The 13,056-nt window shown below is 38.7% G+C and overlaps 1 protein-coding gene across 12 annotated transcripts in view; it reads right to left on the bottom strand.

The window, feature by feature from the left end:
- Window positions 1–11,624: 11,624 nt before the first annotated feature.
- Window positions 11,625–13,056, bottom strand: part of LOC115222389 (polypyrimidine tract-binding protein 1) — a 63,340-nt gene continuing 61,908 nt past the window's right edge. For all 12 annotated transcript variants that reach the window (XM_036511258.1, XM_029792612.2, XM_029792608.2 and 9 more), the window contains one exon: window positions 11,625–12,717. In XM_036511258.1, the coding sequence (XP_036367151.1) occupies window positions 12,649–12,717 (69 nt within the window). In that variant the 3' untranslated portion in view covers window positions 11,625–12,648. The remainder of the gene's footprint in view (window positions 12,718–13,056) is intronic.

Genomic DNA, 13,056 nt, shown 5'->3' with positions numbered 1-13,056 from the left:
AAGCTACTTACCACACAGCCACTCCTGCGCCTATATATATATATATATATATATATATATATATATATGCGCCTAATATATATATATATCTATATATATATATATACACACGCGCGCACATACTCATAGGGTGTCCCCGAAAAAGTGTATACTGTCATTGAACGATTAAGTCAGTATTAAATAAAATCATTCTGGAAATTTACTAGAATCTGCCGACAGAATTTTATTTTGCTATGAACGCCAGTTTTCAAACTGATGATAACAACGCAAAGTAAAGAAATCGTAAACTCCAAGAAACATTTCGTCCGATATTCTGCGCATTCTTATTCAACTGTTGCCGGGTTTTTTTTTAAGCATCCCCGTAAAAGAGGGTCTAATTGCTTGATGTCTGGAGAACACACCGGATATTGTACTAAACTTTTCGTTCAATCCACCTATATGACGAAATCTAATCAAGACAGGTTTTTAACCTTACTAAGGTAGCATGGGGATACCCCATGTAGCTAGAAATAAATCATACATCCTAAATCTTTTCTTGAATGCTTGGTATGACAGATTGCCGCAGCAAGTTCAAGTGATTGGGAGCCAGTCACAGAACTGTGGGAAAAGAATGGTCCATTAATCTTTTTGATGGTAAACCGCCCCTACTGCAGCTCATTGTAAATTAACATGATTTCTCCATAATATGCAGGTTCTCAGATCCCCAGCAGACGCAATTGGGGCGATTAACTGAGCCATTTAATTCAGATGTAAGCCTCGTCACGCCAAATAATCTTTGTTGGAAAGTTTACCCTGCCAAGTTCCACTCGCAAAACCGTTTGGTCTGAATCATCTTCATTGAGAACATCGACTATTTTTGGAATGAAACTTGTGCCAATAACAGCGCTTCTTAAGGCGGCGAGCTGGCAGAACTGTTAGCACGCCGGGCGAAATGCTCAGCGGTATTCCGTCTGACGCTACGCTCTGAATTCAAATTCCGCCGAGGTCGACTTTGCCTTTCATCCTTTCGGGGGTCGATAAATTAAGTACCAGTTACGCTCTGGGGTCAATGTAATCGACTAATCCGTTTGTCTGTCCCCTCTGTGGACAGTAAAAACAAAAAATAACAGCGCTTCAAAATGCTGGACGCTTAATTTTGAAATTCCTATTTGAAGGAGTTCCTAGACAGCTAACAGAGAATTTGGTTATCCATCTCAACAGATGTTCTTAGGAACTCGTACTGATATGATGTCAGGTAGAAAATAATTGTCTCAGGTAAAAACCATGAAAATGGTAGAAGGAAGTCAAAAGGTGTCTTTTCTATAATTTCCAAGGTATTTACCCGTGACAACAGCCATCGACCTATAAAGCTGTCATAATAACAGTCAGGACTTCCTTTCGGTCCCACGAGCGAGACTGTTTATATCGCAACTGTTAAGAATTCCGCTCAGTCGGAACTTTCTACCGTTCTCGTATTCTTGCTTTTCTCCTAAAGTTGTTTTCATACAAATATGTCGCAATCTCACTTGATACCTATTTCTTTACCACCCACAAGGGGCTAAACATAGAGGACAAACATAGGTATTAAGTCGATTACATCGACCCCAGTGTGTAACTGGTACTTAATTTATCGATCCCGAAAGGATAAAAGGTAAAGTCGACCTCGGCGGAATTTGAACTCAGAACGTAGCGGCAGACGAATACGGCTACGCATTTCGCCCGGCGCGCTAACGTTTCTGCCAGCTCGATACCTGTTGTCTGCCTGTCTATGCTTTGGGTCAGGCGCAGGCGTGGCTGTGTGCTAACAAGATTGCTTCCCAACCACATGCATACGGGTTCACTTCCACTGTGTGGCACAATGGGCGTCTTCTACTATATAGCCCAAGGCTGACCAAAGCCTGTGAGTAGATTTGGTAGACAGAAACTGAAAGTAGCCCATCGTATATATATAGTTTTACTCGTTTCAGTCATTTGACTGCGGCCATGCTGGAGCACCGCACCACCTTTCAGTCGAACAAACTGACCTCAGGACTTTGTAAGCCTAGTACTTATTCTATCGGTCTCATTTGCCGAACCGCAATAATACGGGGACGTAAACACACCAGCATCGGTGGGTAGGGGGACAAACAGACACGAATACATAAGATGGGCTTCTTTCAGTTTCCGTCTACCAAATCCACTCACAAGGACTGGAGGCTATAGTAAAAGACATTTGCCCAAGGTGCCACACAGTGGAACTGAACCCGGAACCATGTGATTGGGAAGCAAGCTTCTTACCACGCAGCCACTCCTGCGCCCATTATATATATTATGGATGGCTGCAAACTCGTGTTGCCATCGTATGATCGAAAGTCCCACGCGTGCAACGGCTACGACCAGCCATTTTCGTGATAGGTCTTACTTTGTTTTCCAAGCGATGCCTGTGAATCGCTTGGAGAAAGGATTTGCACAAATCCAAACCCATTCTCTGAACATGGACCAACAGACTCTAAAAGAACTCGCGTTCATCATCGAATGTTGTCAGTGCCACAGGTTTCCTCTCAAAGCTTTTGAGATGTTGTGATAACATGGTGGCCTCCCACTCCCATTGCACCAACCCAGGATTTTCCATGTCCCCGCGCATACATACACTCGTGTACAGTTGGATGGTCGCTGACTGCTGGAGCCATTCCGTTCTTTATATATATCCATGAGAGTCTGTCTCCCAATCATCACTTGACAATCGGCATTGGTGCGCTAAAATTAAGCCTTAAAGTCCTCACGCCGATTTGTTCAACTAAAACCTTACAAGGTGGGGTTCCAGCATAGCTGCAGTCAAATAAACAAAAAACATATTCATGTGTGGCAGGGATCGTGGCCCACTGGTTAAGGGTGTTACACTCACTATCGCGAGACGTGGGGTCGATTCCCAGTGCGAGCGGTCAAAATACTTCATCTCACCTTGAAACCCGATACAACGGCTAGCGTTGACTTTGATGGTGGGGAAGTGAGCTAATAATATACGATACAAACATTCGATGTTTGTTAGTAACAAATTGCAGAATTGTCGTTCTCGGACTCAAGAGACATACGAGGGTGAATCAAAAAATAATGCCATTTTGTTTAGGACAGGTATAATTACCAACACAGGAACATGTATCATACATCAAAATGAAGCTGGTCCTCTGTGGATCACATCCCTACTTCTCAACATAGTCACCATTTCTCTCAATAGCAATGTTTCACCTTCAAATGAGACATTATTCCTGCTCCGTATAATTCTGTCGACTGTTCTTTGAACCACTTCTTCGTCACTGGAATAATTTAGCGCCTTCAGACTATCATCTCTTCGGCCCCATGAAAGAGGCAAACCTTATTCCAGTGATGAGGAAGTGAAAACTGTAGTGAAGAAGTGGCTCAAAGAATAGTACTCAAAATTTTACAGGGCAGGGATATATGCTCTCATTCGAAACATTGCTATTGAGAGAATAGCAATGTAAATTACGTCCTGGGTTCAAATTGCACCGAGGTCGACCTTGTCTTTAATCCTTTCTGGATCCATAAAATACAAACGGAACATTGGGTTCGTAATCGATTTACTTCTCGCCCCGAAATTGCTGGCCTTGTGCCAAGATTCGAAATCAATATTTATTCTTAATCGATTCCGTGCATATGATGCTTCTTCAGTTTGGTTACGAACCACGACATTCTTATTTCAAATCCAGCCGAGGTGGATTTCACTTTTCTGACACTTGATTGGGGAAGAAGTACCGATGCAGTGTAGAGCACAGCAGGAATTACTGAGCGTCTGAAGGGAGGCCTCGAGGGATCTGTGCCGGGTCTTGGGTGTGCTGAAGACCGGCGGTGACACAGGCGCACAATCGGTGGGGGGGAAAAAACAACCACTAGCCTTCTATTATATATATAAAAAAGATCTTTAGTTTGCAGCCGACAGACGTGGCCAAACGCTGGCGGAAACAAGATTTAAGATGAAGACTCTGGAAAGAGGAATTGCGATTTTGTGTCGACTCAAGAATTTCCCCTCCAGCGTGGCCTACAATACTTTTTGTAAGGAAAACAACAAAACCTTAGCTTCGATTTCATTTCTCCGTCATAACTGTATCATGTGGGTGGGGTAACTTCAAACCCAAGTTAAAAATTTTGTAAGAGCATTTGGAACCAAACACCCTAGAGTTGTTCCTCCACCGTTTGTCTCAGAAGTGTTCCGTTACCACGCGACATTGAACTAGAGCACATTTTGATCTGGACCCCATTGTGGCACCCACTTCTACTTTAGATCGAACATGTCAAAAGTTTACTGTTTCAGCCATCTTTATACCACCACCAGGACACGAATTCCCTTATCTGCTTGCTTGTAACACTATCCAAGAGGCCATGTGCTGTATTGTACGAGTACGAAACAATGGCGTTATATATATCACATGTGGAGCGTTGGATGGGTCTGGTTACCAAACACCGAAATCAAATCCTGCTGCAGTGAACTTCTTGGAGCAAGTTTCTGAGAACCCTAACTATTGAAAGGGATTGATTTTATTAAAATGTCTTACCCCCACCATAAAATCGACTCAGTAACCCATCAACTTCTTCCTCCTTAGACACCTGGTTGATTTTAAGGCGAAGTATCAAGTGCTAAAAAACAAAAGCCCACTTTTAAAAGTATGGCAGTAAGATATAGGTATTAGTTGCCACTCCTACACATTTGATCAGCATCAATAAATCCAGGTAGGTTGTAGACCTTAACAAGGCTTAATGTTAACCATTGGGCACCACAAAGGGATATCTTTGCCAACATGTAGCTAAATAAATGGCTTTTGATTCCCCCACCCATAACAAGATCTCTTCTGCTGAATGGCTCTCAGTATGCACCCCACCCACCCATTCTCTTTTTTACTTGTGGTGGCAAAGAGCATTTCTCTCTCAAAATCATATCAAAACCAAAAACAATGCTCAGAGAAATTAAGCTACATGTGGTCCATGGAGCGCAGCAAGTTTTAATGTGCCATATCTAAACATTCAGATCCTCTGATCTTCTACAGAGTGTCATGGATGTTAACAGGTTTCAGGTGTTGCCAACCAGTAATGATATAAAATATTAGACTTCTAGGTATACTGTGAACCTCAGATCTAATTCCAGTAGACATGGAAAAGATAATCCTTGTGGGGAGGGGGGAAGGCTTTTCCTTGACCACCAAATGTAAATTTAAATTTGTCAAAGCCTGTCTAAATTTGGGATATTGTCTAAAACCAAGTTTGTAATTAATTCCAGATAACAGCAGACTTCCACTAGTCTTGGAGTCACCAGTTCTTGTATTTAAAATATCTTGAATGTGAAAACGGTTCATTTGCAACACACGGAAACACAGGAAAAAGACGTCTCCCCAAGTCTTATGAAAAAAAAAAAAAGTTTCTTGGTTGTGTAATTTTAAATCTAACATTGAATAAATTTTCTCTAAAAAAATTTATTCAATATCAAGAATTAAAATGGTTATTGGTTTTTGCCATCCTTCAAAAAGAAGGTAACTTGAAACGAAAATTCTCATGTTTATAACAGTAATTCACTTCACTGTTCAATTATTCCTTGTAAAAAAAAAAAAAAACCCAGATGTTTTTTGTGGGGGGTGGGGAAGGTTCTTGAAAGGGAAAAGATAAAATACCTGGCCGCCAAGTTAAACTGTCAGGATGCTGCGCCTCACCATTCTAGGTTTTTCACTTGTTTGTACTAACTACACACAGCTGTTGGATGTACAACTATTTCTAAGCCTGCAATCTTATAAACCTCTTTTCATATAATTTGCCTCATTGTTGAAAGTACCTGCTCTGGTCATTTAACAAAAATTGGAATACTCCACTTCTGATCTTTTAACTTTTTTCCTTTTTTTGAGTATCACAGTATGGTCATTGACATCCCAGAGATAGGAGTATGTTAAATGTGTAAGGAAAGATATATATAGACAAATGTGTGTGTTTGTGTGTGTGTGTGTGTGTGTAACATCTAATGTTAATAATATTTTAGGTTTTAGCCCACTAATTAAAGCACTTGCCAAACAAATGCAACTAAGGAAAAGTTCTATTTGGATGGAAAATGGCTTGAAAATGGTAAGATTCTAAATAATAATAATAATAATAATGAAGCAAGAAGTTGATGAATAAAGAGTAAAAAAAAAAAAAAAACTTAAGTCATAGGAAAAAAGTGTAGCTGAGGAAAGAATGGAACTTTGTTTCCCTAATAGAGGGCACCGTGAATGAGGAAGCACCAATCAGATTCAAGAAGAGGATTCAACATGTGTAAGTCTTCCAAATACACAACTCGTCAGCTTTACTCTTTAAGCAGGGAATTTGTCATATTAAAGGATTACTGCTTTAATCTCTGGGAACAAAACCATAATTAAGTTTAAGGGTCATTTAGAAATGGAAAGTGACCCAAAGGAAAGAAACATTGTAATGATTTACAAGCTCAAAGTTGGCGCTTCCCCATTTGATGGCATGGGGAAAAAAAGGTGGAGTAGAAGCAACAACAGTAGTAGTAGTAGTAATAGTAGTAGCAGCAGCAGCAGCAACAGTAGTAGAGAAGTAGAAAAAAATCGAGTGATTTTGCTGTAACTTTTGAAAATTGGTCAGATCATGGAAGAGTAGTAGTAGTAGTAATAAAATAACGGAATGAAGTGGAACAGGTAGTGGTAGTAGTAGTAGTAGGTAGAGTTCAGCGGTTGATGGATGAATGAAGAAAAGTTGAGAACAGTTTTTGCAGCAGGAGGAAGAAGATGAAGCTGAAAGAGAGTATGGTTTTATAGGCACAGACGGAGGAGAAGACAGAGAGAAGCACTTGAAAGAAGTTTTAATAGCACAAGAAAAAAAAAAAATAATAATAATAAAAAATAAATGATACAATAGCAATCAGGTCACAGAAGTAAACAGTAATAGTAGTAGTAGTGGTAGTAGTAGTAGTAGTCATAATAGACAAGAGTAAAAAGTACAGTTGTTGCTGGCTAGCAATAGTAGTAGTAGTAGTAGTAGGTAGAAGTTTAAATGAAAAGTGAACACAAATGATAGAAAAAATGAAATGGTGAAAAAGAAAAAAAGGAAAAAAAAAAAGCAAGTATATAGAATTAAGACACTATATATGTGTATATATATATAGAACAGTAAAAGGTGTGCTTAAAACTAGTTCAGAGAAATTGTGGTTAAAAGAACGTATAGTAATTAATAATAATAGAGGTAAGATAGAGTTTCAGTGGAAGAGGGAGGGGGGCGGCGACAGGGCAGGAAGGACCTTTTTTTTTTGGCGTTTTCGCATATTTTTTTAGAGCTTTTTGTTGTTGTTGCAAGTATTTTTTTTTTCCAAAGAAAGCTGAAACACGGATTACTTTTAAAAGAAGGGGCAGAGGAGAAAATGGGAGAGAAAAGGGGGTCTTTTTTTTTTTTTCATTTTTTTATGTTGCTAAAGCAAAAATATAATAATATTAATAATAATAATGAAGTAATATATGTATGTAAACACCTCCAATTAAGTTGTGTGCTTGGCAAATGGAACACCACTCAACAGTTAATTACAAAACCATATACTTTAATAATTTCACTTTTACATTTTATACATTTTTATGGGAACTGTAGTGTTTTTTTTTTATTTTCAAATATTTTTTTTTTGTCATCCAATGTTGTTTGGGAAAAGATTTCAGCTGGTTCTTTCAAAATATGTCTTTTTTTTTTTTAAAGAACTGAAAAACCTCTAGGCAGTGCAAGAAGAAAAAAGTGATTATTATTATTATTATTAAGGTAAGATTGAAGAAAGGAAAAAGAAAATGCTAAAAAAAAAAACAAAAATCAAAAGAACCCCAGTGAATTTTACATATAAATTAAACTCACGGCTATTAATATATATATATATAAATAAATATAAATATATATATATAAAAGAAAAACTACCATATTTTTTGTTCCCATGGGATAAAAAAAAAAAAAAAAAAAACAAACCAACCAAACAACCCCGAACCATCCAGCACCCACAGGTTCTAAATGCAGACATCCCCCAGTCTAATCCAAGAGCTCAACCTCATGCAAGAATGGCCAACAGAGGTGGAAAGAAAGAAAGAAAGAAAGAACTCAAAATGCTAAAAACGTAAGAGTGGTGGTGGTGGGGAACTAGGATTCTTGAAAATAGAAGAAGTGAATGGTTGCCGATCAATTGTAGGGGGGGGGCTGGATTCATGGATTTATATTTGAAGATAGGATGTTGAAGAGACACCAAAGATCAGTCTGCAGATGGGGTGGGGGTATTTAATTGTAATAATCCTCCCTCCCACCCCGATTAAAGTCTGCAATGAGAGAGTGCAAGTGTGTAGAGGTGGTGTGTGTGTGTGTGTGTGTGTAGAGGTGGTGTTGAAGCCAGAAGAATGACAAGAAGAAATGGTGTTAAAAATGAAACCCACCCCCTCACCCATTTGTCATGTTGAGATATAAAAAAAGATTTTTTTTTTTTAGAATCAAACACACACACAACAATAATAATAATTAACTAGAAAATATGAATTCACTTTCTAAAATGGGAAAAAGTTTGCCAAGAAGAAGAAAGCGTGAGGAGTAGAGAATAGAAAGAAAGAGAAGACCTTTGAGAGAAAACGAAGGACAAAGAGAAGCCGAGAAAGAAGACAAAGTCATTTACTAAAAAAGGAAGATGGAAAATAAAGAGAGAGAGAGAGGACAAAACATGAGCGAGAGAGAGAGGAGAGAGGAGAGAGAGAACTTAAAACCATGATGAGCTGCCAAAAATTGAAAGAAAAAAAGCAAAAAAAGGATGAAATCAGCAGCAGTAGTAGTAGTAGTAGTGAGAGTTGATAAAATTAAATTTAAAGATAAAATAGTAATTTTAGCAAAGTTAGAATTTTGCTCTTGTTTTTAATAGACTAATAATAATAATAATAATAAAGAAATGTAAATAGTGAGGTTGTCTTTCTAAGCTGGGGTTTTTAATCTGTTGGATATCATCTTTAAATCAGAAGGTTTATCTACGGGTGTGTGTGTGTGTGTGTGTGAGAGATAGATAGAGAAAGGGGTGTGTCCTGTGTGGAGCGAGGGGGAGGGAGAGAATAATAAACAGCAGCCATCTGTTTCACCTGAGGTCGGTGGAGGAGAAGAAGCAGCCGTCATCATCAGAGAGAGAAGTCAAAATGTGACAGAGTTTGACAAATGGAGGAGGAGGAGGAGTGGTGGAGGGTAAGAGTGCATTTTAAGATGATTAAAAACGAACATTTTGTCCCTGTTTTAAAACCCGTTCCCAATTTAAAAGGTAATTCCGCTCCTTCTGCATAAATACAAACAGTGTGTGTGTATATATATAGTTATATATATATATATATATATGTGTGTGTGTGTGTGTGTGTGTGCACACACGATATACGTACATAAAGCAATCTTAGTCATCTTGACTAAAGATTGAGAATGCAAGAAGGGAAAAGACAAGGAAAACATTGGAGGGTGAAGGCAGCATTGCGTCCGAGGTTTTTTTCTTTTTTGGAAATTCTTTAGTCAACGTTAATCTCAATCAACACTGACTCCCACAGAAAGAGAGGGATGCGGGTGTGCGGAGCAACAGGGAGGGAGGGCTGGGTGTGAGGGTTGGGGGTATGCCAAGTGAAGAAGCTAAGAGAAGCTGAAGGAAGGAAGGAGAGATAGATTTCAGAAATGTACCGAGTCACCACGAGCGACAGAGGCCACTTGGAACCCAGTGGTAAATGGTAGGATGTGGAATGGTAGAAAGCCTATCTTTTCAGTCAGATATGGCCAATGGTGGTAACAATATCGAATAGAATCACACACACTTTCGCAATCAAACTTCTCCATTTCCCTCACTTTTCCACAATCAATCTTTCACTCAAATATTCAATCTTTTTTTAATGTATACAGATATATATATATTTAGATTATTTTTTTAAAAAGATTTTCAAGTTTTTTTTTTATACATATAAGTTTCCATTTTAAAATTTTTTGGTTAAATTCTTTCTTTTAAAATCTTCTACAAGATAGACTCTCAAATTGCAAAAATATATATATATATATTATTATATTTTAATATTTATACAAACCCCAACAAGGTCTGTGGTTTCAAATACTTGATAATGCAAAAATAGGATGAAGTATAAAATTACAACTAGGGCTGCCAAACTGGGGAAGCAGAACCAATGGGGTTTGAAAATTCTCTCTCTTTCTTTCTCACTCTCTCTCTCTCTTTCTCTCTCAAACTATGATAAGCTAACAAGGGGAAGAACTTCAAAGACCCACAAAGTTTGAGACTTGGCTGTGAATATAACTGTGCACAAGATTTGAAACAAGTTTCCGTTGCCATCCTCACCGCTGCGAGTCCCAACAGACCTCAAGTTTGCAAATCGCACACAACAGACGACCTAAAAAATAACCATCAATATTTTCTTCTACGTCAGCCTAGCTTGGGATAAAGCCCTACCAGCACCAAACAAAAGCCAATACATTGAGCATCAAAGTGGTGGTCTGTAGATGGAGAGGATTATAAAGCACAAAGAAAAATCACCACATGATGGCAGCATCTTTTTACATCTTAATATCCACAAGCCAATTTATTATATACATATATATGATACATATATATGACACATACATACATATATATGACATATATATATATATATATACACATACATATATGATAATGGGTAGTAAGAGATAGCGAGAACTGAACCTAAAGCCAAGCTATTGACTACATCCAACAAAACTCTTCGTGTAATGGTAGACTTATCCTTGTTTGTTTTTTTTAAAAGTGATGACTGTTCCAAACATGTAAAGCAACAGCACTGTGTGGGAGGGGGTGTGGGGGTGGGTTTAGATGGCACAGTGCAAAGCGGAAGAGAGTGAAACTGCAAGGTTTAGGTCCGAGGGAGGGAGAGGTGCAAGAATTGCAGGCAAGAAAATGTGGACAAACTAAAAGCAAATATTTGAAATCAGGTAAAAAAACAAAAGACATAAGCTGGGTCTATTCTTCCCAAAAGTTAGTAACTCCACACGAAGCCATCAACATTCACTCCAAAGAAAGGGAAGGGGTATTGGGCAGGGGGGTGCCGAGCTGGAACACTAAATCATCCTAACTGAAAATGGCAGGCCATTCTGATAAAGTGGTTTCGCCTCTTCTATAGCAACTAAGACACACAAAGGCCACAGTTAATCTTGTCCAGGAGCAGGCCAGTCTGATAGAGAGAAGAGAAATTAGATGAAAACAACAAAAAAAACAAAAGGGGAGGGGTGCAAACCCCAACCAGGGCATGGGACCCCACCCCGCAAAAAAAAAATTCCAACCTAAATCTTGAGGACTTACCTACGTAATATGTTAACAGAAGTTTAATTCTTGGAGGCAGCAAAACCTATTTAATTTTGTTGTTTTTATCAATCCTAGAGAAAAATAAAAAAATCCAAGTTCCTCTTTTATATTTTCAAAAACCTTGAAGGCCCTCACCAAACTAACTGCACACACAAGAACAGAGTGGCTCTCCACTTAACCAACCAAACTTGCCTAATTAATGATTAACCATTAACATCACCACCATCATCATTGTTGTTGTTGTTGTTGTTGTCTTAGGCCATTCTCCTCCGCCATCTACCACTGAACAAGCTGTACTATCAAATTGGCTGGTTGACATCTTTTTATTAAAATATATTTTAAGACTTTTGAGGATTAATAATGGGATGAACACCAGAATAGGTCCTGTAAGTTTTGTTTGTTGTTTTTTTTCTGAAAGTTTTTTTTTTTTTTTCCGAGTGTTGTGTGAAAGGAAGAATTGAGAGAAAAAAAAGACAAAAGAAAAGTTCAAGTGTCACAAGGAGTTGGGGGGGGAGGTGCCATCAGCAGTGGGAGGGAGGGAGGGAGAAAGGGAAATTAGAGACAGCAGGGCGCCGCTCACCCAAAACAGCCAGTTCACCATTCTTAGCTTTGTGTGCCGCAAACACTAAGTGTAAAGATAATTTAAGATTTTTATATATTTTTATGGGGGGGAAAAAAAAGGAACAAATTAAAAAATCCCAGGAAGATAAAAAAATAAAATAAAAAATAGTGAGGGGAAAGAAAAAAAGACAAAAATCATTTTCACCCCCCCACCCACCTTTGAATGAAAATTATATTTTTTTCCTTTTATTTTTCATCTGTTTGCCCAATATTCCTGTCTTTAGTGGTGGTCATTATCCCATACCAGCGGTCACAAATGGAATTTTTCACATAGGAAAGGTCAGGGGGGAGAGAGGGGAGGGGGGAAATCTTTTATGATTTTTCTGTAGCTTAAGAATTGATGAATATTTTTTTTTTCTTCTCTTGTTTATAATATTTTCTTTTTGGAGGGGAGGGGGCAAATCCTTGGATTCAACAAGGCACTTATCAGCTAGATTAATTTCACAGCAAAGTGGAAAACTTTTAAGTGAGCAAGCAAACAAATGAGAGGACAGGTCTGTGGTATGAAAATGGCGTGTGTGTGTACGTGTATGTGTGTGTGTGTGTGTGTAGAGCACTGGCAAATGTGTTTGTTTGCAAGTGCTGCTCCTGGTGGCTCTTCTTGGTCATGTTTCTGCTGTAGTGCAGTGGCACAATACTGGGCTCAACAGCTGCTGGGTGATGGCACCACTGCTCCATCTGCCGCTCGCAACAACACCCTCATAGCTTCAAATTGTTGACTTGGAAAATGAAACACGCAAATGATTGCTTTCACTCAAAGGATAGTTGTGGAGGCACTGCAAAGAGAGAGAGAGAAAGAGAGGAAGAAAAAAGAAGAGCATTTGGTTAGGATTTCCAGAATTGACCCAAGGATTAGGCATTTTTTTTTAAAGTGGGACGTTGACAAAAGCTTGAGGGGGGAGGGAAGAAAGGGGGGCTTTACATTCAGTGACCAACACAGTGTATTTGATGGCAGACAAAATACATGGCACTACTTGGATGCACGATTTCAGCAGGTGAAAAAAAAAAATGTACAACCAGGGATAAGATTAACTTATGGGAGTTCCAACTCTGCATGTAGGTACCCAGGGTGGTTTTCTTTTATTTTTTTCAAGCCATTTTTCTTTTGGGGTGGG

The sequence above is a fragment of the Octopus sinensis genome, linkage group LG19 (genome assembly GCF_006345805.1).
Source record: "Octopus sinensis linkage group LG19, ASM634580v1, whole genome shotgun sequence".
Taxonomy (NCBI): Eukaryota; Metazoa; Mollusca; class Cephalopoda; order Octopoda; family Octopodidae; genus Octopus; species Octopus sinensis.
Note: the sequence above shows the minus strand (reverse complement) of the source record. Positions and strands in the feature narration are given on the sequence as shown.